This window comes from Harpia harpyja, chromosome 4 (assembly GCF_026419915.1).
Source record: "Harpia harpyja isolate bHarHar1 chromosome 4, bHarHar1 primary haplotype, whole genome shotgun sequence".
Lineage (NCBI taxonomy): Eukaryota > Metazoa > Chordata > Aves > Accipitriformes > Accipitridae > Harpia > Harpia harpyja.
Window position 1 is genome coordinate 63417677 of NC_068943.1, and position 27468 is coordinate 63445144.

At 43.7% G+C, this 27468-nt stretch overlaps 1 protein-coding gene across 3 annotated transcripts in view; it reads right to left on the reverse strand.

The window, feature by feature from the left end:
• SLC2A12 (solute carrier family 2 member 12) overlaps positions 1–19022 on the reverse strand; it is a 35072-nt gene extending 16050 nt beyond the window's left edge. The window contains exons 1-2 of one of the 3 annotated variants that reach the window (XM_052784418.1): positions 18535–19022; positions 9528–10850 (exon numbers count right to left, since the gene is read on the reverse strand). In XM_052784418.1, the coding sequence (XP_052640378.1) occupies positions 9528–10850; positions 18535–18658 (1447 nt within the window). In that variant the 5' untranslated portion in view covers positions 18659–19022. The remainder of the gene's footprint in view (positions 1–9527; positions 10851–18534) is intronic. The other 2 variants (XM_052784417.1, XM_052784416.1) reach the window with 2 other exon arrangements.
• Between the last annotated feature and the right edge of the window lie 8446 nt (positions 19023–27468).

Below are 27468 nucleotides of genomic sequence, written 5' to 3' on the forward strand. Positions count from 1 at the left end.
GTGTGACACAGAAACTCAGATGCCATGGGGAGAAACAGTCGCCTGACTTCATGCACTGCCTTACCATCGGGCCATGCTCTCTGCACTTTGGCTGCCAGTCTACACCTCCCTCAGCAGTGCCAGTAAGTTATGTGACTGCACATTTTGACCTTTCTGGCATAATTATTTTCTCATACTTTATAATAAATGTTCTAGTTTGATGATCTTTATGAGTGAAATAAAATACTGTCTTTGCACTTGAAGTCCTACTGACAGTTCCAGTGTTTGCACAAAGCTGGCCCAAGATCAGCTTGCCTCTAAACAATTCCTCCCAGCCCTCTCTCCCAAAGGAAACTGGATTTTATGAAGCTTGACATACGCCCTATAAACTTTTTTACGGATTTCAGTGTCACAATGATCTTCTCTCCCAGAACATGGTCAAGGAAACAAACGTAAAGTCTTTCATTGTCTTTGATATGATTATCAAAGGCCACTATTATTTACTGAATGCTTAAATGCAACACTTGACCTACAAAGTAAGAAGGGCAAATTTGGCTAATGATAGGCAGCCTTGATATTCATATGAAAGCTTGTACGAGATGGTATGCTAGACTGACTTGACAGTGCACTGGCTTTACAGAAGATATTGTCCCTGTGGAACAAAAGAGGATTGTTAGGCCCAATTACTAGTTAGAATCACAGCGATATTCACTCTCCAGATTTTTTTATAAAGTGGGTCTGGAGGTAAAATGCTTCATTTTGACCAGCAGCTACTAACTAACCTGAGTCAGACTTTAAAACTATGCCTAATTTTAAGCACAGGAGCCAATCCTCTTAAGCAGTGCCTTTGTGTCAATAGGTTTATTAACATACAACTATTAGTAGAGAGGTATCTATATAATCCAGAGCACCAAGATCAGAATATTGACTCAAATCACTGTTTAAGTAAGCGGAGCATAGTACACCAAAACACAGGTAGTCCCCTACCTTTTCTAGGTAGTTCTTGGAGGGCCAAATTTTGTGCTCAGCAACAGCAGATTGAACCCTCGTCACTGCAGAGACACAGGAATGTTGGCTGGGGCATGGTGTTGTCACTCCCTCTTTTCACAGTACCAAGGGCTCTGTCTTTCAGAAGGCAAAGCCCTTGGCCTGATCTGCCAAGACTTTCCCTCATTCACATACTTAGAAGTAAAGTTATGAACAGGAACATAGATGTGAGTGAAAATGACGTCCCCGATTTCAGGTGTGCACCTCAGTATATAGTTTATATTCAGTTTTGGGGTTGAACAAGGCTATTGTGCTGTTTGCAAAATGGAGTCCTAAAATAATTGAGGAGAAGCTCCCACTGACATTGCCATGTCTCATTACTGCAAAAAGCATTTTTTTCCTTATTATGACCTTTTTCACACCCCAAAATGCTTCCCAAACTGGTAGGTTCTATCAAGTTAGATAAGATTAACCTATTTGGCTCGTGTTTTACAGAACACCTCCTGCAATTTGAAATCCTGTAATTTAGCATCCAACTATCCAAAATATCTTAAATTGGCTTGCACTTCACTACTACCAATCAGCCTGTAAAAAGGCAAACCAATTCCTGGGTTAGCTGACCTGTTAACAAGGGGCTTCAGGTAAACCTTGTCTGGGGGAAGGAAATAGGGAGAAGCGGGCAATTCACAATCCTTGCTTTATTTTTCATTTTGGCATGCCTTGACTTTCTACTGCAGCTTGGTAGTACAGACACGGTGTGAAATAAAGGTCACATGAGGCACCATTTGAATAACACAGGAATAATGAACTACATAAATATTAGGAGTGTCATATTCAATCCACATGGATGCATGCATTAAAAGATGATTCGGTACAAATGAACAGTACTAGGAATCTTGTCATAAAATAAGAAATCCAAGATCATTTTTTAATTAAATAAAATAGGACTTCCTATACTGATCCTCAGTGAAACATGCACATTTCCAAGGTTTATTATCCTGGTTCAGATCCAACAAAGCATTTAAGTACTTGCTTATTTTTGAGCACTTGATTTAATCCCCACCACTATCTCATTTTTCAGAGTAAACCACAAAACAACATAAAATTGATGCTGCTCGTTTATGTGAAATTTAAGGCCAGGACACAGCTGCTCTGCAAAATCTAGAAGCTCAAAAATAAAAGATTGCAAACATTTGTCATGCAAGGCAATGTTGAGCATGAATGCTTGTTAACATCAAATTCATGTGCCCTATAAATTAATACAATAACCACATTTTGTAAAAGCCTGAAATATTGCTCTAATGTCAAAGATATCGATGGAATTCTAGATATCCCTATCTTTTACCAGTGTTTTCCAAGCGAGCGCAAGGCCATCCAGCTCACAGTATTTCAAAACACAGGAACAACCAACTAAATCCACGGAGGGTCAGAATTTCCATACTAACAGTTCTCTTTCCCACAAGATTTTCCAGTTTCAGGTAGAGCATTTGGTGGTCAAGATTAAGTCCAAGAGCATTTGGGGGCAGAGAAAAAGCAGTCCTATGCAATGTGGATCATAAGGGTGGCAAAAGATATGACTTCTGTAATCGAGTCCCTGGGCTGTTCAGTGTCATATGTGAAACCAGCTGTTTGGGTTTTGTTACAGATGCATTTAGTGACTGAGGTCAAAGACACAGAAAAGGTTCTGCATTTAACCATGCTAAAGAATCACACTTTAACTCAGGTAGCCACTTAATCTAAGAATCAAAGGAGCAAAGTCAAGGGGAATGTTCCAGCTCTGGGTTTTGGCTTGCTTAATCCAATAAAATACATAAAGAAAGACCACCGCAGCCCACATAAGATTGCATAAGAAGGACAGCAATGGATTGAAAAAGGGATTTATTTCCTTCCTTACCTCCATGGATTTCACTTTTCTTGTGAACCCTTGAGCTTTCTTCCATCCTCTTTGATCCTTCTTGCCTGATCCTTCTTCCATCTTGCCCACTGCCCCAACATGGGTTTAAAACTGCATTTAAATGACTTCAACAACTCACAATAAGATGTAGACAAAACAAGTGGGTTTTTACATGGGAATAGAATAGAACAGAATGGAACAGAATGGAATAGTTCAGTTGGAAGGGACCTACAATGATCATCTAGTCAACTGCCTGACCACTTCAGGGCTGACCAAAAGTTAAAGCATGTTAAATGTGGACTGCTATCACACAGCCTAATTTAGCTTCCTAGGAGATCACCCTAAACTCCCTCAATAGCCAGTGAGGAAAGGAAGGCTGCACCAAAGGAGAGGTCAGAGAGCAGGGGTCTGAACCCCCCCCTTAGGTGGGGAGAATGTTTCCCTTTGTAGATTATCTCAGGAATCTGGCTTCCACATCAGTTAAATTTCCAAACATGTTGAAACATCTGTTCCATTTTAGGTATAAATTAGCTCAGTTTTAAAGCATCCATTCAAGCTGATACAAATTTAACTCTGATATACTCAATATGGCAAATCTGCCCACGTTTACACTAGAAACGAATGTCTCTCATCACAAACTAGTCTTTCATCAGTAAAAATTTGCTCCTAAGATTTGCCCTCACTAGGGGCTTGCCTTCACTGACTTCCCTGCAATGGGTTTTGTTTCTCACAGGACCGACGACCCACACAGAGAGGTCCCACAGCAGCGAGATGGTGCATTGCAGCAGGGCTTGGTGGAGAGCATAGTCACTGCCCCTTCCTGGGGGGACCCAGGCTAGAGGACACAATGCTGCAATCCCAGGTCCCTCATGTGGGAGGAATTTCATCTAGTGTGAAACTAGTAATCCAAGGGCAGCTTGGTGGCCTGCCACCCTTCCCTGCGCTAGGATCATATGGGTGCTCAAAGCTGGGGCCCAAGCATCTAGGTTAAAGCTGAATGGAATGCAGAGACAAAAAAGTCTTTAGCAACAGGTAACTCAGAAGGGAAGCCATTTTTCCTTCTGAGCCTTGGCTGTGAGACCAGGTTTCCTGATAAAGAAAGTGACTGTAGTGACCACAATCTGCTGGTTTTTTAACGTGTGTGGATGCAGGTGGGGATTTTTCCGTCCCTCTCTTGAGCCTGCCCCAACAGCTTTGAATCTGCCTGCTAACCTCAGCCAGGCAGTTGTATGTGCCTCTGCACCTGCACACAGAGAGCAAGGAGATGTTGGGCGTCCCCAAATGCAGGAGGAGCTTCAGTCCGAGGTGGCTGTGAGTCAGTGGCTGAGAGTCCATCAGGGAGTCACCCTGGGGGGGAACCACTGTCCCTCATTTTGTAAGTCCTGTGCTCGCCCTCCCCTAGTAGTACATGGTCCTCAGACATGCTTTGCATCCACTGCAGGTCTGGACTTCACAGCCCTGGGCACTGGCAAGGTGCTCCCACAGCCAGCCAGTCCCCTGGTTTGTGGGTAACCTGCTCACTTCAGAAGTTAAAAGGAAATACTGCTGTGGATGGAGTGATGAGCATGTAGATTTTTTTCCAGTTTTTCCAATCAGAAATATTGACCTGATGGCTGAGGCTAGCAGATGGCAACAGAGGGCATAATATCCCACTCTGAGAAGGCTTCCCATGGGTATTTAATTCCACTATTTAACAATTTTTAATCAATACCAAAGTACTGCCAGTCCTACAAGCACCCACTCACAGGAGCTGTGCTTCAATGGGACTGTAACAGCTATGTGGAAAAGCAGGGTTTGCAGTAAGTTCTAAATCCCTCCTCCAAGACCCTGTTATGCACTTATTTGTCTACCACAAATATGTTAAAAATGTTTTTTAGATTTTATATCTACGTGGATGGGTATATGTAGTATTTTTTGTGCCAAGCCCTGAAACCCAGAAGACATTTCTCCAGCTGCAGACACTGATCTGCCTCTGGTGTGTTGTGGCCACAGTGTGTGCAAAGTGGGCTCTGAGTGCTTGGGGCCAGGGCATCCCTGCAGCTCTGAGAATTCCCCTGGAAGAGGAGCCTGTGATGGCCTCCAAGAAAAAAGCTCTGAGAGTTTGGCCTTTGGCTTTGGAGAGCCACACAAAGCTGGCAGCTGCTCTAGGACATGCAGTAATAGAACATCTTCAGTCCCAGGTTGGCAGAGACATAAATACCTTTGGACTTTATGCATCTAAATGGTTTTGAGGATGATTCAAGTCAGGAAGCTGTGCCTCAGTCCCACTTGCAGGTGCTTTTGTTGATTTGCATCTGCACGCTCAGCATGAACTGCCGTGTGACACCAGCGGAGCTGATGTGATTTGCACCAGCAGATTATCCCAAAGTTCACTGGCCAACTGCCTAACCACCTTTGCAGTTATACAGAAATGTGTTTAAAGGACTGACAGAGGAGGAAGAGCTCTTTTGTGCAAGGCACTCATGCCACACATGCAGTCCAAAGGCACACATTTGACATGCCCCTCTCAACAAGTGTTCCCACTCCACAGCAAAAAATCCCTAAGATGTGCATGGATCCCCTTGAACTGCATTCCCACAGTATGTGTAAAGAGGTACTGCCCCAGTCCTGCTTTGCTCACTAGCTTTTTATTTGCTAGAACAAATTTAGACTGGGAAAACAGATGCTCTGTTGGCTCCAGACTGAGTTTGCATTACTTGCTTCTCAGCCCAGGACTTGTTGGAGCCCCTCTGATTTTTATTCAATAAAGAGGATTGCCTCTAGACCACACTGCATCCCTGTATTAATGTGTATGGTGCTACTGCCTCTCTTTTGGCTACTTATTGGTGAGATCACCCAGTGAGACCTCCTCACTCAGGGCATATATAGGAAAATATGGAGGGAAGTTGTCCCTATTTAGTCTTTGATCCTAAATGGTGCAAAAGGAGATATCAGGGCAGAGAAGCAGATCTTTGGTAATGGGTGCCATCTGACACCTGAATCTGAATTTTTTCATCAGGTCTGTAAGGAAAGCAGCAGGGCTGTGGGCACCTACTCTCTTTCAGAAAGGCTAGAGCTGCCCTACAGTTGTTAACCAAGAGAACTCTCTTGCACATGCTCCATCCAACCGCAAGAGTCCCACATTTACAGCCTTATTTTGGAAAATAAGTCTGATACTGCAGGAGTTTGGCTCTCCTGGTTCCTGCATCTCAACATGTTGTACTGCACAACAGTGATGAGTGAAAGAGCTGACACCTCTTTTACAAGAAAGGACCACAATTTTTTGCCCTTCAAGTGGTTTGAACAGAGCATCTGGCAAATGAGATGCTCTGCAACTATTTCAGTTAACGCTGTGTCATTTAGTAAGTGGTCATGCATGGTCATGGTCATGGCCCTGACTAGAATTTCTCTGTGCATCCTTTGTGTGAAATTAATTTCCAGGGTCACAGTGAGCTTTTAGCTTGGGTGACGAATTGGTAATCTACCTCCACACATGAGCCTGCACTCACTGCTCCCTGTGCAAGGCATAGCAGCACTTCTGCAAGGCTCAGATGTCTCCTGTCCCCCCCTCCACATACAGGAGCTTCAAATGCTTCTCCTTGCAAACAATGAAGAGCCCCTCTAGCACTCCTCACCCTTCATGTGGCAGACAGAGAGAGGTTTCTCTTGGGCTCTGCAGGCATCTTTCCCTGGTGAGAACAGTTGATCCTCATTTGACCTTTCTGATACACAGACAAAGGTAACTCAAGACAAAGCTGGGTGTCAAGTCCCCTTAGCTAATAACTGCCTTGAAACACCTCTGCAAACACCCCTGAAGAGACGGCATGTGCTGTTCTGCAATGTGATGCAACACTGATTTGTTGCACCTATCAAACATCCTCATAATTGTGTGAAATTGAGTGTGAACAAGCAGTTGAATCGCAGTTCATCAAACATAATTAATCCGAAACAGAGCAGCAGAAATACTCCTTTTATCTTGCCTAAGGGTTGATGATATAAATACAGAGCACCCCAGAATCCAAAAAGTGACTAAGCAGATGCTTGCTACTCTGTGAATTCTTTTATAATGCAAAAATGGCTTTTATCTCTCAATGTCTATTTTTGAGTGCTCATCACTGTGCTGCCTGGGTGCTTTGATAAATGGCAATAAATATATTTAGCATATGTTTAGTTCATTAAAAAATCCATCTACTTCATGTAATTTGGAGACAAAAGAGAAATCCTGGAAAAATACAACATTTATATGCAAATCTGGACTGTAACTAGCTCTTTGACCAGAATCCCAAAAAAGAAAGAGAAAAAAAAAAAGTCCAAAGTAATTTAAAAAAAGGTGATAGAGCTCAGGTTGCATGATCTGCCCTATGAAGAGTGTGACATTTTCCTAATGGCAATACATAGAGTCTCCTTTACGCCCACAGAACACAATGCAGCATGGACTCAAAATAAAGTGGGTGAGTTTGTTCCAGAAGTGGCCTTGTGAGGTGGAGGGAAAAGAGCAGGATCCTCTCTGCTTTTTGTCCAAAAGAGGCTGATTTGATCGGTAGGTTACAAACAGACACATCCCCAGCACCGCCTTCACCTTAGCCAGCAGGATGGGCAGACGTTGCGCGGAGTATGAGATTTTTGCATTGAAAATATAATGGTGCGGGGGTTACAGTGCTTCTGTCCCCAGGAGCCCAGGCATCGCTTGGCCACAGCAGCCAGCAAGTCCAGCCTCGATGCCTCCCTCCTGTTGCAGAGTTGACAATGACTAACGGTCTGGTCCAGACCACAGACCAGATTTAGAGATGAAAAAAATAAACATGTTAAAACTGCTTACTTTATGTAAGCAGAGGGGCTTAGGTTTTTTCTTTACACTCAGAAAGGCACATTGAGGATAAGAAAGCTAGGATTTTAAAACTCATTCAAGGATTAGGACTTTAAGCAGCAGACGTTGAAGGCTACATATAAGACACAAATCATAGCCTCATGTCCCAACCCAGACTATTTAACCACAATAGATCTTTTGCAGATTCCAACATCCTCTTGATTCTCTCTGACTCTTGCATTTTCTATACATTGTCAATTTTAACTGAATAGTGTACTTTTAAAGGCATGGAAATGTCTTGAAAGTATTACCTGCAGTTTGAAATACCTGTATCTCTCCGAGACCTGGCTTTCACTTGCTACACAAACACACCCGCCAGTTTAAATTGCCTTACCGTGTCTTTATCATGCATGATTTCAACATGTTGGAGCTGAGACGGTACCTGTTCTTTCCAGTTTGCCGTTTGAGAGCATTTGTGCTCTTGTCAAAAAAGAGGTCAGAAAACAAGCACAGGCCTCAAAGACTTCTCAGATTAGCCTGGCAAACACACCTCAGTTTCTGTAGCCCTCAAGGAAGTAGACGTCATTATCATTAACTTCACATTAGGCCAAATTAGATGACCAGGAACCCATTTACAACCAGGTCAACAGGAAAGAAGCTTTCAACAGGAGGCCAAGCCTGAACACGTGCCCCTGCCTTGAGGGTCATTAAATGTGGGTTTGAAACACCCAAGTAAAGCTCAAGTTACATTTTCTTTTCAGGGCTGCACCCCTGGTTTTGAACCTATGTCATCGACAGCAGAATCCAGCCCCAAGATGATCTGCAAGGGAGGGAATAATGCTGCAATAACACAGTCAAGCTTGCTGCCCTGACAATGAATGCTTGTCTCACGCTGCTCAACCAGTGAGTAATGTTTAAATTAAATAAATACTGCAGGGGAGTTGCTGGTAGTGCAATTGTTGGGTTGTATTCTTGTGGCAAGCTTTTTATCATAATAGTGCAGCGGTAGTACAGTGTGTTTGCAAGGCAAGTTTGAGCCAGGGCACAAAAGCACATAAAGTCCGTTAATAAATAATGGACTCTGTGCATGTGGGTTTTGCAGTGTGGCTAAAGAAATCAATCCCTTCAAAGTAGAATAATATGCAAGTGCTATTGAAACAAAACAAAAGAAAACAAAATGGAGAGATTTAATTGCTAGTCCCTGGGAATGGCAAACATGTTCTTCTCTGGAGAGAGCAAGTGTGATGGCAGCTGCAGCAGTACCTCGGTTGTACAGTGACACGCCTGTGTGTTCTTCCACTGGTGCTGTTCAGCACAGGTAGTGGTGATGCTACTACAGTTTGCTCATGAACTATAACACCTTGAATGTCTTTCCGATATCTGAAGACTATTATATAGTCAGGGGGCCACACCCTCTGCAGGACTCAGGCATGTGGCATTTCATGGATTTGATGGTGTCATACCATACAGAGGTCTCGGGCTCATGATTATCTTGGGTTTATGAGTCAGCAGCAGCAAATGCCTACATCTTAACTTCCCAATGTAAGGACACAATACACTAGGAAGAGGAAAGATAGTCAGGGGTCCCATAATTTTGCTGTACAAAAGCTCACAGCAGTTCTTAACTCCACTGAAGAGGAGCAGTTAATTCCACTGAATTGAAGAGAGATTAGGCCTTTGACCTTAATGGGCAGGACCTCTTCCTAAAAAGCACACCCCAGGCCCACCAGGAGGGTCTGTGACAATACCAGCGCATATTAGCAGAAAACACTGCTTTGCCCACCTTGGGAACTGCCTGATGCCAAGCTGGGCATGTCATCCCAGCACTTAATCTACTTGTAAGTAAACCATTACAAAGAGTTAGAAAAATTAAACACTTACTTGGTCCAAGACCTATGGAAAATGCAGCAACATAAACAAGCAGGCTGGCCAGTGAGAGCCATTTCAGGGCAACGGGAACCTCCCCACTTTCCATGTGAGACCCTGTTGTGCTTTTGCCTCCTGCCAGGGCAGTCCTGTTCAGTTCTCCCATCCTGGCAACATCTGGGCTTCTCTGCGCATCAAATGACAATCTTTCTGGTGAAGCCATGCTAGCAAAGAGGTCCTTGAGACTCCCATTGGTGACACCAGTGAGATTTCCCGGTCTCTGGAGAAAGAAATCCTCTGGAGATTGGCCTCTGCAAACATTGGTGAAATTCACATATATGTTACGGTTCACTAAGCCCATAGTGACCAACGATACTGCCATAACAGAAGAGCCAATACACAGAAAAGTTTTACTTCCAACTTGATCCACAAAAACCGTGGCTGGGACTGTGCTGACCACTTTAACCACTCCAACTCCAGTAGAAGCCAAGCTGGCAGCTTCGTTGCTCTGGAACCCAACAGACTTCAAAACAGTTGATGCATAAAATAAAATGTTGGGTTGCCCAGTTGTTTGCACAAAAAAGACTAAAGTGAGTCCTACCAACATTCGGGCCCTCATGTTGTTTCTTGAACGAAACAGGTCCAGGAAACTATACTGGTGTTCATCTTTCAGGGAAGACTTTATCACAGTAAGTTCTTTAGTAGCATCTGATGTTTCCCGTAGCCTCTCCAGTACTTTTCTTGCAGCTTCATCGTTATTTTTCATGACAAGAAACCGAGGACTTGGAGGAAGGAAATACATGGCAATAGCCTGCAAAGCACCTAATGGAATCACGAGGCCAAACATGTACTTCCAGCCATGAGATACGCGGGCAAAGGCATAATTTGAAATATAGGCAAAAAGAATGCCTATCACAATCATGAGTTCATTTAATGATACAAGGAGGCCTCTTCTGTGCTGTGGGGCGATCTCAGCAATATACACACATGTTGCAATTGATGATAATGATATGGAAATACCTATGGCAATCCGTCCCACAATAAATATCCCATACGATTCATAAGGCAGTAAAATCAGACTCCCCAACACAAGTAAAGAAGATGCAATAATAATAGCAAGTCTCCTTCCAAATCGGTCTATCAGGAATCCACCAATAAGGGATGCAAATAAGGCCCCAAAAAGCAGGGAACTTACAACGATTTCCTGCTCTTTGCAAGAGAGTGCTAATATGCTGCTCATCTGAAGAAGAGCTCCAGAGATAAGGCCCAGCTCATAACCCATCAGAAGTCCACTTATGGCAGCAACGGCAGAAGATAAAAAAGTAAATGTTCCACAGCCTGAAATAAGAGAAAAAACACAAAAACTTGAAAGTGTGACTTCTGCGACATTCTGACAACTAATAATAACTTACTTTGATATACCAGTCCAAAAAATCTTTTTGTAACTTTTAGGAAAAGCAGTTAGGTGCATACAAACCCAGCAGCAGTGGTGACATAAAAGGCTATTTTTGAAAAGAAAAAAAAATTGTTTTAATTCATATAAAACCCTCTTTAATTTTAATGCTTTTGGGTTCCTTATCTTCCTGAACAGAAATCAAAAAGGTTTTGATCGGGCCCTAAATAATTAAACCTTCTGCCTCAGAATATCATTGCAAAAGGCAACACTGACAATACAACCTTTTGTTAAGAAAGCAATTTTTGCCTTGAGACGTTCTCAATGTTTTTCCTGTACCGAAGTCTTGTCCACCTAACTAGTGTACCATGGGCAAGGAAAGCAGTAATTTCCCAACCAAATTGCTTCAACCTTGACTTGAATAAGTAACAAGTTAAGCTTTCCCTTGCTGCTTACTAATTCCTTTGCTTCACCTGAGGATGCCATGAAGGCTGCTGGTACATGTGAGGGGTTTTTTGCCAAATAGAAACTTATCCACTGAGGACCAGGCTGATCCAGATAGCTGGGATATTCTAGAGAAACCAGTCTTTGAGGTAGAAATTCATGAACTTTCTGGGCTTTGCTCATCACTAATCTCAGATTCTTCAGAATATCAGGATCAAATATTTCGCATAGTTTATGACAGCCACAATGTCAGGAATAAAAAATAGCTGGTGAAAACATAAACCAAATGGAGATTATATGTCTCTGAATGTCCACTTTAAAACAAACTCATTTTATACAACTGCAATTCATTGTTTATTGTTACAAGATAGAGTCGACTGATCGCATTCTACTAACTGTGAAGCCTTTTGCACCCTAAACCTTGAGGAATATATCAGTTTGTTATTGTTGGTCGTGTTCTTTCTCCCAGCATGATTTTCCTCTCATCATGATGTTGGCTGCCACACAACTAGGGAAAGAGTAAATTGACTTCTGATTTTCCGGTTAGTTGGAGAGATAGGACATGTCTGAGGAGAGGTAGCTTTTGCAGCATAACAGACTCCGTATTTCAGTTAATTCTCCTGGAACAAGTACTTTCCAGCTGGAAAGTAGTATATGGTCTAATTGAAAATGATACATAGACTTTGTTTATTTTTAGCTTATTCTTCTAAGGCATTAAGGCTCTTTGATCATACTGACTGCTTGGAGTTCCTTGCCAATAACTTTTGAGCACATTGGCAAGGATCAGTCCCATTTGACAGAGGATATTACATTTCTTAAGCAGATTGTGAAAAGAGAGGAGGAGGGCAGCCCTAGCAGTACTTCTGCACTAGTAAAATAAACAGTGCCAGAGTGCAGGCCCAGACCCTGGCATGTGGCCATGTATCCCACTAAATTGCTGGCATGGTCGTGCCCCAGGCCACCTCACCTCTCCGAACAATTCCCACCATTACACCCTGCGGCCACACGCCACAGGAGGCTGGGTTATTTTGGAGGGTAGCAGAGTACAACTGTGTGAATATAAGCTGTGCCTCCAGAGCCAGGGGAGACATGTAAGCCCATTAAGTCTATTAAGATAAGTATTGCCTATTAGCTCTCCTACCTGGCTCTCGGTTCACTCCCTTTAAGCCAAGCAAAAGCCAAGCAGCAGCAGCCCCGAGCTATTGAGTGCACTCAGCGCACCTCAGCCCACTCTGGTGCTGGGCTCGGGTGGCTGGCAAACCAGAGACAGAGGAGAGACTGGCGAAAAACACATGGGTTTGTTATGATGGGCCGTAAGGGCACGGGGGAAATAGGAGTACTGTGAGAAGTCTTTCAGAAGGTAGGGGTAGATGGTAGATATATTGTGATGGAGGTGGGACAGCTTGAAGAAAATGTCAGATTCAAATTTGCAAAATGCTCTGGTGATGTAACTTTTTTTTTTTATATTGTTGCTGTCCATGTCTGTATTATGTCTAACGATTTTTCTTCCTTTATGTCTGCAGTATCTGAGATCATTGCACTTATTTTAAACAGAGGTTAGTGCATGGGTTAGGGCAAGGTCCTACTGTAATGCACTGAACAGCACTTCAGTGGAAGTACTACTGACTCTGGTTAAGCTGCCTGGTGCTACATGTGCTCCATCCTCCAATGCATGCATGTAATATACATTTTATCATTGCAAAACCTAATTTCTCCCTCCCCTTTATATGTTTTACTAGCCTGGTTGCTGTATATTACTAGATCTGGAAAATCTAGTAAGGATTCCTGGCTGGAAATCAGGGCTGGTAACAACACAGTGTTGTGCTTAATGAATGAGCTTGGGTATCAGAAGATACACTGCTAATTTGATCACAGTGCTCTGCCCAAACTACTGCTCAGTGCTGATATTTCTGCTTTCTTGGATATCTTTGGGTTTTACGTCATTGAGCCATGTAGACTGAACCTAAGATTTTGCTTTAATTTATATATTATGATACCAAAAGAGACAGTTGTGGTCATCCAGTCTGACACTCATGAACAGCACAGCATAATCCTTCAGACACGTTTAAATGACATTTTATTTGAACTAGGCCATTTAAAATATTCAGCTTTGATTTAAAAATTGCTAGTGGTTGAAAGCCAGTTACTTTAAGTCATAAGTTGTCCCGACGGTTAATTGCTTTCACTGTAAATTATCTGTAAATTCTTTCTAGACTTAATTTCTGCAACTTCAGCTTCCAGCCATCAGATCCCATTCTCCATTTGCCTGCACTTAGTTATGTTCACTAAGTACAAAATTATTGCCTGTCGTTGAGTCATCCCACAGACCTCTCCTTGACAAGCTACTTTTAGCCTGTGAGGCTTTACAAGTTTACCAGTCCCTTAAGTATTCAAAGCCCTGTTTTCTGAACTCTATCCAGATTATCAACTTCTTCAACAAATTGTGAGCCGGACCCGATGCTCCTGCAGTGGTTGCACAGTGCCAGATAGGAACTTGATATAATTGTCCTGCTCCTGGTAGACATTTCCCCCTCTACTCATCTAAGGATTGTCACAGCTGTGTACAGGAGCTCATCTTCTGCTGGTTATCCTCCAGGACAACCAACTTCTTTTCTGACTGGGTTCTTTCCAAGGCATTGCCTTTCCTTTAAATAAGGCCTGCCTTCTTGCATCCTAGCTAGGAATGCAAATCGCTTTATGTTTGTCTGTATTAAAACACATACGATGGGTTCAACTTACCTAACTGTGAGAGATCTACAGCATCTCTAGATTTCTTCTGTAACCACTTGCGAAAAATAGGCACTTCTAGATGTCTGAAGTAGGTCAGATGCCTATTTCTCTCCACCGCCTATAAAAGGAATCTGTGTGGCTTGCTCAGATGCAGATGTCTAAAGTTAGCATAGAGGAACCCCAGACAGCACATTCACTCGCAGCCAGCAGGCCAAGCCATCCGAATTGCATTCAGCCAGTGACATATCCCATTTATTAATCAACTGTCACCTTTATCACCCACAAATAATCCGTTATTATCTTCTTGCAGGCAACTGAGAAAAAACGTTAAGTAACAGAGGGACAAAAACTGAGTTTAAGGCTCTCCAGCAGAAACACAGCAGTGTGGGCAGTGTCTCCTATTAATAATCTGAGGTCTGTGTCCTGCACAGCTTTAATTCTTTAAATGTTCAACTGTCAGTTTTGTATGGTTCCAGTTTCTGATTCAAAATGACAGTGCCAAGTCAAATATCTTGATGGAGTCCACCATCAGCACTGTTCTTTATAATCCAGGCTGTGCTCTCCTCAGCCTGTGGTCCTCAGATCAGAGCAACCAAAGTGATTATTTACTTTTAATCTGAGAGGCTGTACAAGCTGGGTGTGGAGCTTAGACACCTGGGAAGTTGCTAGGGAAGCACTCAAGCCCATATATTTCTTGCTTCTCCAAGTACAGCAGCTCGAACAATGTCTAATGTTTCTTTGGTTTGTTTTTACTGGGTCAACTAGTATCCTTGTTCATATATCCAATGACAAACGCCCACAGTCGTATAGAAATAGCAGAGGGCTGTAACTAAAGAAGACCCCTGAATGAAAAGCAGATTCTGATGCAATGCAAAGGGAGACACATTGTCTTTCTGCATTAGCAGCAGCAAACTCAGCAGTTAACTCAGTATCTCTTGTGCCTCAGAGGCACTATTCTGCTGAGAAACATCCTTATATCACTATGGGGTTTTGTTGTAACTGCTGTACCTGCCTGCTCAGAACTGCCTGCTGAGTTAAACCCTGAAATCTCTTCTTGGTTTTCCTTCATGGTCTTCCTCCAGACAAAATTCCCTCTGACTTCAGCATATGTTTTGCTTTAACATTTCCAGATAAAGCATGTTGCAGTAGTTGTACTCACAATCCTTTTAAGTGTCACTTCTAATGATGTTGTTGGCAGTTCTTAGGCATTCCTTTTTTTAAAAAAAAGCCTCTTAAAATGTATATTCCTTTTATTTTTATGAGATGTCTGCAAAATACATGGCAGTGTGCAGCCCAGGGGAATAAAATATTTTAATGATGGCTTCCAGAGAAATTTCTCCTTCTGTCTGCAACAAACACCATGGCTAATGAGTGTGTGGCTGGTGTGTGACAAGTGATTGGAAAGTCTATTCTCTAGTTTCCCGACGTAAACAAAATGATTTCTCACAACTGTTACTCAGGTCAAAAGCAGAACTACTTGGCAAACAAACTTATCTTTAAGAACATTTGCTGGAAGTGTTTATGCTTGGTTCCTGAGAAGGAGACCAAGCGTAGTTGTAGTATAGCAGTGTACTGTTGATGAGATCGGATGGGGCCAAGTAGCAGGCTTGTGCCCCTTATTTTCAAGCACATATTTGGGAAAATACAGTCCTTCCAAAGGCAAAATATTTGTTCTGTGTGTATATTTTATGGGCATTATGGATAAATGATCTGTGCCAGGGAAGATCTGCAAGCAGGCTGAGCTGGGAAACACCACTCTTCACCCACTTCACGTGCAGGAGAGCTACAGGAAAGGTGCCTGGCAGCCCTTTCCAGCTCATCTCATCAGTACCATGCTCCACATGAGTCCAGACACTGAGATTTCTGTGATGTAGTTTTTCTTTCTCCCAAGAGAACATGCAGTGTGCGTACAGAAAACTAGTGGGACAGAGTGGGGGGAGAGATTACTTCTTTATGTAACCTGTGCAAATACATCTGTTTTGATAGGAGGGGGCTCAACTGTCTCTACTAACATGGTGCTTTCTTCTGTTGACTTCGATTTAATCTGAGGTGAGAAATGTCTCAGTTTGGGAGGGAAGGAAAGTATTTTCCTGGAAGGTCATATATATGTTCTTTAAATCCCTGGGGATTCTTTGATCTATTTAGATATTTGGAAGGTGAAATCAAGCTCTGTCAACCCTTGGTTAATAAGCATAGGTCAGAAAATCATGACGAGTCGAGTGCATTGCATAGATATGAATCCACAGCATGGAATCTCCCTTTTTCAGTAGAACAAGGTATCAACTTTTATCCATGATAAATCTTAAAACTACAGCATCTGTATCTGAAAAATTTAAGCTATCTTTAACAACATATTTCTTCTCCATCTGAGTGCTGCCTGACATACAAAAAGTTTGCCTTTACAGGTAAATAGAGTTTAAAATTCCCCAAATTGTCTTTAGAGGAGCATTTTGCTAAAGTGTATAGTGTGTGGATCACATGGTTTTGTAGAATAGATATTTAATGCCATGTGTTGGGAATTGCTGCATAATTAAATCATGGTTTGTCTTCCCGTAAAAGGTGATTATCCCATTTTCATGCCATCATGATCTTTGCTGCACTGTCACAGTCACTTTCTCTGTCTCATCCAGTTGTCTCGTATAAAAAGTTCTATGTTACCCTGTTGATCTATTTTAATGCCTGAGGTTTCTTTAGATCCAGTAGCTGCTCAATAGGTGCATTTCTCCTATTAGCTAGGATACACCTGATCTAACTGCCCATCTAGAAGACTGGCACGGGATCTAAAACAGTTACCCAACAAGACCCTATGGGATGAAATAAATGGTGGCTTTGGGACAAAGTTATGTTGCAAGCAGAGCTGGAAAACCTCGGAAAATACCAAGTTTACCCCAAAAGTGTCAGGGCCATGTGGGATCATGATCATTTGACAAATATGGCTCCTCTGACCCAAGTGTGAAAGGCAAACCCAAAACAAATATTTTGTAAATTGAACTAAAAACAAAGGCAGAAGGAAGCTAATATATCGCACATTTTTACACATCTAAATTCCTGCGATGGTGGGAGGCATTGTATACTTTGTACAGCATAAGCCCGATGAATGTATTGTGTGAGTAATATTAAAATTTCATGAACAAAAACCCACTGGCACTAATGGAATGCCAGGGAACACAGATCCTGGGCAGACCCACCCTGGCCATCTCTCCATCTCTTAGTGCTCTGCCATGTATTTTCATTATGTCAACAGGCAGCCTGGCCCTTCATTACATTAAATGGGATTTGGGTTTTGTTTTGTTATTTTCCAGTAAGAATCAAAAAGTTCCTTTAATTCCTAGCTAGGTAATTATAAATTCCTCAGGTTACTGCTTTAATTTCAGAGGGTAAGGCCAAGCGTGTAATTTGCACGTACTCCTCTAACCGTAGCTCTTGTGCTGCAGTAACTTTGCTGTCTGTTTATTATAACTGCTGTGCTTCCCTTTGATAACGCTATCTTATAACCATCTGCATTGCTCCCCCCACACCCTGAGGTAATGTTAAATATGTCTGCACACCGATTGGCTTTCTGTTCTTGATTAACCTCTGCTTCCAGGTATCAGTAGATGTTGCTGGACTGATCACTATTACACTCCAACAAAGCATTTGTGCCTGTGGTATCTGAACATTCATGGGTTAGTCAGTTCATTCATTTTTAAGTAAACAAAACCTGCTTGGGACATAGTCATTTCTGGCTTACTACCCTGCTTTCCTGTTTGGGTACAGCTGTCTTGTGGGTGAGAAATGTCACGATTGTGGGTCATTTTCCCCTTGATCTTATCACCGATGAAAGAGATGCAAAACCATGCTGTAACTTAGAAAAACTGGCTGGGATGGACAGCAAGGGTGAAGAACTACGGAATTCAGCTTCAGCACTCAAAAATCTTTTGCAGAAGAAAATCTACAGTTGATTTTTCAGGGCGTCAGCACAGAAACCCTGTTTCTTCCTGAAATGCTAGGGAAGAAAAGACAGGAGGGAGTCCCCGTCCCCCCACCCTGGACTCTCCCCCTGCATGAGCAGGTGCAGTGCTTGCCTGGCCTCCCTCCACTTGAGTGAAAAGGGCTGAATTGCTCCTGAGCACGCAAGGACCGGAGCACCGTTGTTATCTTAGACGGCAGCGGGTTCTCCGATTTTTCAGGTGACTGATCTTCGTAAAGGAAAGGGATTCACGCAACAGACAGCACATGCACGAACAGTGGGACTGAGGCCTTTTGGGAAAAGTATCACATAAACTTCATTCAAAACTGAAGCCAGCATTCCCCTTCCTTACTCACATTTTCCCCCTCTCGCACTTTTAGAAATTGAGAGAGCATGCCCGGAGAGTCCCTTGGCTTTGCGGGGCTGTTTTCCCCCAGCCCTGAGCATTAGCTCCGCGGGCACACTGCTGCTGGCTAACAGCTGGTGTTCGGCTCCTGCCGCTTTACCTGCTGCAGCCGGGAGCTTGCGGAGGTGGCGGCGGCGGCTGCCCCGGCTGCTCTCCTCATCCTCCCCTGCTCTCATCGTCTGGTTCTGCTGGCCGAGGTCCTCTGTGCTCTGCCCAGGTACCATTGCCACCCCCTTTTGCACCTCGGGGCAGGAGCACTTCACAGGGCAGCGGTCCTTCCCCAGCCCGCGAGGAAAGCGCGGGTTATTTTCATCATGGCAACAAGTTGCTGAAGCTGGCTGAAACCAAATGCAAACCACAAAGTGGTTTGTGAACAACTTTGTTGCTATTTCAGAAGGCTTTGCCCTTTGCAGTGACACAGGCTGTTGCTATTCTTGGGAGCCTATTGCAGGCGAGGGGAGGGCCGTCTGTCGGAAGTATTGCTTTTGCCTTTTAACAAATAGTTGGAGACATCAGACGTCCACGCACAGCTCGATGCACGTTCCTTACCCGTTAGCTTAAAGGGTTTCTCTCCTCCCTGTGTCTCTTTTCCTTCTCTCTCCGGTGTTCACAGGCAGAGGTTTTTAACAGAGAAGGCACGCCGAAGGGGGTGATTTCAAGTGTTTGCTACGTCAGCTAAAGTTAGGGCACGGAGCACACACATGCGGCATCGCTCTGTTCTTGTAAATTGTGAGCAAGCTGCGGTGAGAAATAGCGGAGAGGAAAAAAACCCGTGGCAGCCCTTTGCAGTCTGCGACGGTAGGAGTTAGGATTTTTCAGGGCATAGATGCAGGTGCTATTTTACAAGCAAATTAAAGGCAAGCCACCCTCTCTCCCATGACAATTATTTGTGGGAAAACTGACGCTGTCTCTATTATATTGAGTCAAGGCTTGATTTTGAGAGCTGCTAGGAATTGCTCCATCCCTACTAGCTTCGGTGGAAGCAGTGGCCAGAGGCTGGAGCGTGGTGGCGGGGAAAGCTACAGCGGGTGCAGGTGAGCTGCCTACAGGGGCTGCCTGCCCTGTCCTGGTCTTGGTCCTGGTCCTGGTGCTGGTCCTGGTGCAGGAGCCTCCAAGTGCTGTCAGCAGACCCGCTGGCCTCAGTGAGGCAAGTTGTCCAAGCTACCCCCAGTGGGAATCGCTGTTGTATAATTTGGCAGTGCTGCAGGCTTCTTGTTTGTGCTCTTTTTCTCTTTCATTACTTGCTGTTTTGTCTTGGTTGTTTTTGTTTTAATACACTAATGCCTGCAGATAGCGTGGGAGAGAAGGCAGAGGTGGAAAGTTGGTAGCTTTTGCAATGTTTCCAGGAAGGAGAATTCCTAAACATTTTTTCCTGAAGTAGAGCAGGCATGATAAACCCTTTATAGGTGTTTTCTTAACAAGAATATTTGACAAAAGACACTGTAACTGCCCTGTCTGACAGCCGTCTCACTGTCAGCTTCAGAAGCTGGAGCGCCAGGGATGCCACAGGGGCACCGGTTCCAGTGGGGAGTTTGGTTTTGGCAGTGCTCTTGCTGGGGAGTTAAATGAGTCAGTCTAGCTCTGCTTTCATGTGTAACATATCTTCCATGTAAAATGTCCACCTGTCAGGTGGTACAGGATGCTATCAATCAGGGCTGTTAACAATTTCTTGCCACATCCAGAGAGGTGTTTTTTCCTCATGGGGTATGTGCAAAACGTAATGTCAACTTTTAAAGAAATTATTCTGATGTTTTGGAAAAAAATGAGAGGCTGTTTAGGCTGGGGAAGGAGAGGAAATCTTTTCAAAGATTAAACTTAGCTGCGACAAGATTCCTCTGTTATAATGTGGTGTGTAACTGACCTCCTCTAACAGCCCACACCTCATATAACCCACAGCTCTGCTCAAGCACCTGCTCTCTGGAAACTCAGCTAACTCCATAGCTACTGTTGTGGTTCAACCCCAGCCAGCAACTAAGCACCACACAGCTGCTCGCTCACTTCTTCCCCACCCAGTGGGATGGGGGAGACAATTGGGGGGAAAAAAAGAAAAATTCATGGGTTGAGATAAGAACAGCTTAATAGAACAACAAGGAAGAAAATAATAACAATAATAATAACAAAAGAATTGGAATATACAGAACAAGTGATGCACAATGCAATTGCTTACCACTTGCCGACCGATGCCCAGTTAGTTCCGAGCAGCGATCCCTCCCCGCCCAACTCCCCCCAGTTTATATACTGGACATGACGTCACATAGTGTGGAATACCCCTTTGGCCAGTTTGGGTCAGCTGTCCTGGCTGTGTCCCCTCCCATCTTCTTGTGCCCCTCCAGCCTTCTTGCTGGCTGGGCACGAGAAGCTGAAAAATCCTTGACTTAGTCTAACCACTACTTAGCAACAACTGAAAACATCAGTGTGTTATCAACATTCTTCTCATACTGAACCCAAAACATAACACTATACCAGCTACTAGGAAGAAAATTAACTCTATCCCAGCCAAAACTAGTACAGCTATACACTTGTTCCCACCTCCCAAATGCCTTTATATGTAATGGTCCTGGAGAAGTCAGAGACCTGCCAAGACACCGGCGGCAGCTCACCGGGGAGCAAAGCCGTGCTCCCAGACGTGTGGCCCTGGAGGATGCTCCAGGGTTCACTCCTCCTGCCCAGAGCTGCTGCCTGGGGATGGCTGACCCCGAGGCAGTGACCCCACTGCCTGCTGAGGAGCTGAGAGAAAAAGAGAGTTCAGTTCAGGCTTCAGCTGACTGGCAGGTTCAGCTTCACAGAGAATTGGTGACAGGCTCTCCGGGTTCTTGGCAAGGTCCGGCAGAAAGGGCAGATGTTTTTAAGGGCGAATGCCCAGTGGGAAGTGAGGCATCCTGAACAGCCTGAACTGATGATGGACTTCCCCCATCCCATGCTCTCTTTTCCCTGGGGTTATTCAGATATTCTCAACCGTTAAGTTTGTACATGTGGAGTTACAGAAGGTTCCACATAGAAAATCTGTCCCATCCTTAGGTAACCAGATATGCAAGAACTGACCACTTAATTTTACTATTAGCTTTTGCCATCCAGGTGACAGGAGGCTGCTTTTCTGAAATAAGGACTGCTGAGTGAAATTATTGACACAAGCTTGCAGCACAGCATTGGTAAGACTGGAAATACCCATCTCTCCTTCTTGCATTTGTGAAGAACTTTTGCAGCCTTTCTTTGTCCCCTCATTCCCCCAGTTCCACCCAAAACTGAATCTGCAGATGTCTATGAAGGCACCCTGGGCAGGCGTCTCCACTCCCGTCACACATGTAGAGTGTCCTTCTTCAGCTGTGAGCTGAATTGGACTCATCAGCTATAGGGTATTACTGATTTTGGTGGAAGTAACAGATGTAATGCAACTGCAGCCCTTTCTGTTCAAAAACTCTCTACACTAAATGTAGTCCTCCAACTAAATATACTGATTATGTATAGCTGCTGGCACCCATATATTTTGGAAGACCTTAAAAGCTCGTCAGGAACTGCACCTTCCCCTGAACAAGAGGCATACTACCCCCAGGAGTAAGTAATAAAAAGAAAAGGCTGCTTTTCATCGAGTTCCCAAATCTTGTGATGAACAGATTTTAAGTGATGAATGTTAAGCGAATACAACAGTGAATTTCATTCTTTTTTTTTTAATAGAAAAAAAAAAAGATATTTTACACAGTGGGATTTCTTTTAACTGTGTTTAAACCTGGAGTTCAGTGCTACCTACATTCCCCTCAGAAGCCAGAGTCTAGACTGATTTTTAAATGTTTACCTACTTGTTTACTCCGAAATCCAGCAGACTAATCTTCTTCTGAAAATAAAGGCCAAATAACCCATTTTTCCTCCCTAGTTCTGCCTTTATTTCACGGTACCTATGCCAACTGCAACACAGCAATGGCTTAACTTTGCCCCCTGTGGTAACCTTAGGAGGTACCTAGCTTTCATGGATGGTAAAGCAGCCAGTACACAGCACAAACCATAATGGCCAGACAAAAAATGAAAGAAGACATCGTTATTCGGGGAACTTGTGTTTGGGCTGCCCAGAGGGCAGCGCACCCTTGCCATGCCGAGCTGCAGGTGCTGCAGAGGTACCCAGGGAGCTTCCTAGGCTTCGACCTGCTCCCTAAGCTAAACTCCATGCCAAAACCACTGTATCATCAGGGTGACAACATCTTAGGGAAAAATGTTCCCAGTAAGTGTGAATGTGAAATACTTCATCCTGAGATCTGCTGCTTGGCATGGCATTGGTATGAGGGATGTTTTGCGGCATCAGCAGCAGCCAGCGTGAAAAGCCACAGCTCAGCAGGTGCGAGAATCCGTTTTCACAATTGTGGCCAAAAAGCTGAGGCATCAATGTTATTGGTGTTAACTGGTGTTAACTGGCATCCCAGAAAAGGAAGAAACTGGAAAAAAGCTGGTTCCAGCCAATGAAAGCAAACAGAGGGAGGGAAAGCAAACAGCATGTGCTGGTTCCACAGCCAAGGCGGTTGTAAAGGGATCTCATGAAACACAGCGACTCCGAAACCCTTGCTGGTGCCCAGAGTCCTGGTCCTGCAGCCGTGTACCCCCTCCGATTCCCAGCAGAAATAAACAGGCAAGCAAACAAGCAAAACTCCAGTAGAAGAGACACAAACGGGATAAGGAAGAAGAAAAGGGAGCGTGCTTCGCTACTTTTCAATTCTCTGTTCTTTTCCTGTTACTGCCTTGCCTGTGTATGCAGCTACAACAACTCGGCTTGGCTCGCGCTGTGTGCCCCAGAACGAGAGGTGTCAGTCAGAGCAGGAGCAGGGGGGCTGCCAGAGGGTTTGCAAGGTAGGAAAGGATTGCACCTGCTCTGCCCCTCTCACTGCTGCCTGGGAAGGGAGTCCTGCTGAACCTGGGGGGCTGGCAAGAAAGTTTCCAGAAGGCAAAAAAATCCCAAACACCAGGACAGGCAGACAACTTAATGATGCTCTGATGGGTGCAAGCCCCAGCTCCAAGACTGTGTCATTTGAGGCTGGGCAGAAGGTCACGCACTTCAGGAGAAAGAAGAGTGAAAAAAAAAAAAAGCCAAAAGCAGGAGAGGGTCAGGAGACAAGCCAGGGGTATGAATGTAATGCTGCCGTGAGGTTCCCCTGTTGGTTTAGTTGACGTGCAGTTGGCAAGAAATCATCTTTTCTGATATTTTCTCAATTCCCTCCTTTCAAAACTGACCAAACAGTTTATACTTAGCGGCATGATTAGGCTAGAAAAAAAAAGATAAGATATTCACATTAAATTGCTGAATAGTCTGCCTGGAAAATCTGTGAGGCTGAGGTAGGCATTTCTTCTAAAATCTCTGGTCATGATTTGTATTTGTCTGCATTTCCAGTGATCTAATAACTCAAATTTGGGACTGTAGAGAGACAGGAAAGTTGGTGTTAAGCCAATAAGAATGAATCAAGAGGTGAAGGACTTTCTGAATCATTTTTCGTAGACCATTTTTATCGGAGTTGGAGTAAAGAATCTCATCTTATTTCCCTGTAGATTTTACGACTCTCAGAAAAAAGATAGTGATACTCTCCTGATGAATTTATTCTAAAATATGGAAATAAAGCTTTTCAACAAAACTATGGAGAGGATTTTCTTGATGTATCAGCTGAAGTTATGTTGCCTGTATCTGTGATTGCTGAGCTTTGCTCTCAGAACTAGTTCACCGTTTGCAGAAGAGGTTCATAAGATAGCCAGCACAGGACATGAGGGAAGCTGGGAGGATAAGAGAAGGAAAGAGAGATGGAGAGAAAGGAAAGAAACCGAGCAAAAAACCCAAGAAAAAGTGTACCATTTATTCCAGGAAAAAAGTACCAATCTAAAAAAGCACGAGTAGCCTTTCCCATTAGTGTTGACGCATTGACACCCACACACAAGGGGGAAAATGTGCCAAAATTCCAGTCACAGAGCAATGAAAACTAGATGAAAAAGACAGAGAGAGCTATCTCAAGAAAATTAAATGATCCATCCTTGAGGAACTGAGAATATAGAGAAGATAATTGTTATTACTGTTGTGCAGCAAATGAATTGTAATATAGGAGTCAGCTTTGCAAAGATGCTTTTTATAAATGTAAGATAAATTTCATAAACACAATATTTAGGTTATGCTACTTGTGTCATTTTGCAAATGAATAAACTCTAAATACATCAATAAATGGATACTACTAAGTAAGTAAATAAATAATATAGTCTGATATCATATAGCAAATTCATGACAGAACTGAGAACACAAGTTTCTTCATTCTGAGTCCTGTGGCTTCTTACTAAGTCATTCTGTTTGTGTTTTGTTCTTACTCTTTGAGAGGCACTGATTTATACCAATGTATTTCTATCTGACTTCTTTAAAGTCTTTTCTAAAAGTTCTTGACCTCTTTTGATAGAACAAATCATAGATACAGTCCAGAGCTCATCCCACTTCACAACTCCCTCCAGGGTCTGAAAAACACCTGCTGACTCACTGCACAACTATTTATTCCTGCTGCTTTTCTTTTAGCATCTTCTTTAAAAGTACTCTTTAAAAACACAATGTGGCCAGGGTCAGCAACTTTAAGAGTTATGTTTTGGCAGAAACTTAAAATCAAACTGAAGTTAAGAATGGGGGGTTGGGAAGCACAAGACAAAAGGAATTGAGCTCAGAAAACACAATAAAAACTGAATTTTACTTCAGATTTTTACTTTCATGGCAGTGTCACCTTTCCATCAAATAAAAGGAAAGGTCTTCTAGCTTCTGGGTAACCTGAAGGGCCACTTGTGACAGTTACTGAATAACATGTCTGTGGTTTGCTATAGCACACTGTTCTTTCCTGTTTGCTTCAGATATTTCACACATACCTTTTTTTAACAAACCATAGAAACAGCGGCCCCATACATTTGAAAGTGGTCCATCTGAAATAAAATTGGGAGGGAGCAAAAAGTGAATGTCAGAAAGTTTAGCAAAAATACCTGTACAAATTTTATCCATTTAATTATCTTGTGGGAAGTGGCAAACCAGTTTTTCTACTCTGGCTGAAATTTTTATGGGCTTGATTTCTTTCTTACCTGCTTTAGATATAGCTTTCTGGAATCAGTGGAGAAAATCCAGTATGAAACAATAAGAGGTGTACCAGAGCTACATTTCAAATGTCTTTATTAGTTTCCAGTACACTGCTTTGTGTGATTGGAGTAATTTCAACCACCTACTTCACTGGCAGGGGCTGAACTTGAGCCTGAACTTGGAGGAAGGATCTCAGAGAAACAGAGAGAGGGGAACAGCGAGCACATGGCCCTGATTTCTTGCTTTGCTTCCACCATAATCGAGCTGTCACCTAAGTGGTGCAGCGCCTGCCGGTGCACCGTCCCATGGCAAGGGCTGGGCCGGGAGCAGCCAGTTAGTAATGTTACCCACTGCCTGAAATCAGGCGGTTTTTAGGAATTTCCAAACGAGGTGCCAAAAATTGGAAGCCCTTTAGATCACTGCGCAGTGGAAAAAGGGTTTTGCTGTTTCCTCATGTGAGGAATTGTTAAAAATGTGTAAGCTGAAATTCCCCTTGCCTGTTCCAATTAAGGAAAGGGATGTACAGTGCTAAGAAAAATGTGAGCTGCTGAAGTGTATTTTTTTTGTTGCTGGGAAACATTTTCTCCTGCATGGAATATGTCAGTCACACAGGAAATGCAGTCATTTTCATGGTTTTAATTATTTCCACTGAGAAAGTGTTTTGTTTTCTCCTGAAAATCTTGTTGTTGCAAAAATAAACAGCTAAATGTCATTAATGCTGTGCTTTGACTTCTTGCTGTTTTTTGACCACAGTTGGCAACCTGAAAGGAGTTTTACATGCATCCATTAATACCAAATGTCTGGGTAAAGCTTTCCAAAGTCCATCAAAATTTTCAAGTCGTTGCAGGCAAGCAGGAAACAAAACCAGCTTCAAATGCACAGCTCATTTCACGTTCACCCGGTAGGCGCGAAGAAATAAGCAGCGTACAATCCTGTGATGTGATGGAAGCTTTAAGTCATCCATTCAGTCAATGGGTTCATTAATAGGTAGCAAAGACCACCTTCAATGGACAGTATACATCCAGAGGTGTCATGGGGAAATTTGGTTTGAGACCATCATTCCCCTTCACAGCAGGAGACACTGAAAGTTCAGCAGGTGGAGTGACGAGTCTGATATCACCCAGGACAACGTAGGAGAGGCTGTTTGGAAAAAACGGAGGGCCCCAGAATCCTTCCCTGCTGCCTCTGTACTCACCAAAATCCCATCTTTTGGAATACAGGTGGGGGAAATACTACGCTGGCAGTGCTTTGACAGGGAGGTGCCAGTGACTTCCCCCACTGCGTCAGCCCCACGGGCCAGGTGTGCACTTTGCTGGCAGAGAGGCTGGGGAGGAGACTGTTTACTTCCCACTTTCAAAAAAAAAAAAAAAAAGATGGTTTCTCCTGATCGCTATGAAGTGGGAGCGAAGGGCATTTGGCTACCAGCTCTCCGGTTCCTCGCACCGTCTGACGTAGCTCCCGAAGGCAGGTTGTGCCTGTGGGGGTAGTCGCCACTTTGTCATCCCACACGGATCAGTTGGGTGTGTGCCCTTGGGACCCCAGGGACCTCCTCGGGGAGGAAACGCTCGTGGGGCTGCTGCATCAGAGCGGATCCCTGCCATACACCCTTTGAAAGCACTTGGTGCTGGTTACAGCATGCTGCAGTTCAGGAGCTGGCATTTGCTCTTCAGTCGTTTGCACTTTTATTTGCTTTTTTAAAAGCCCAAGGTATGTATCACTGCTGGCAAAGCTGGTTTAGTGATCTCCAGGGTAGAAGCAAACCCTCTCCTGTAATTTTCTGTTTAGTTTACCAGCATGATTTTTACAAAGGACTTCCCCGAGCCACTGAGGACTGCAGCCTGGGGGCTGATGCCACCTCTCTCCCTGCCGCTGGCACAGGCGGGCACAGCCTTGCGAGAAGGCAGCTGCCGCCTGTCCCCAGGATCCCTGCCACCCCAGTGTGGCTGCTTGGCTGAGTTACTCCTGTGAAACCAG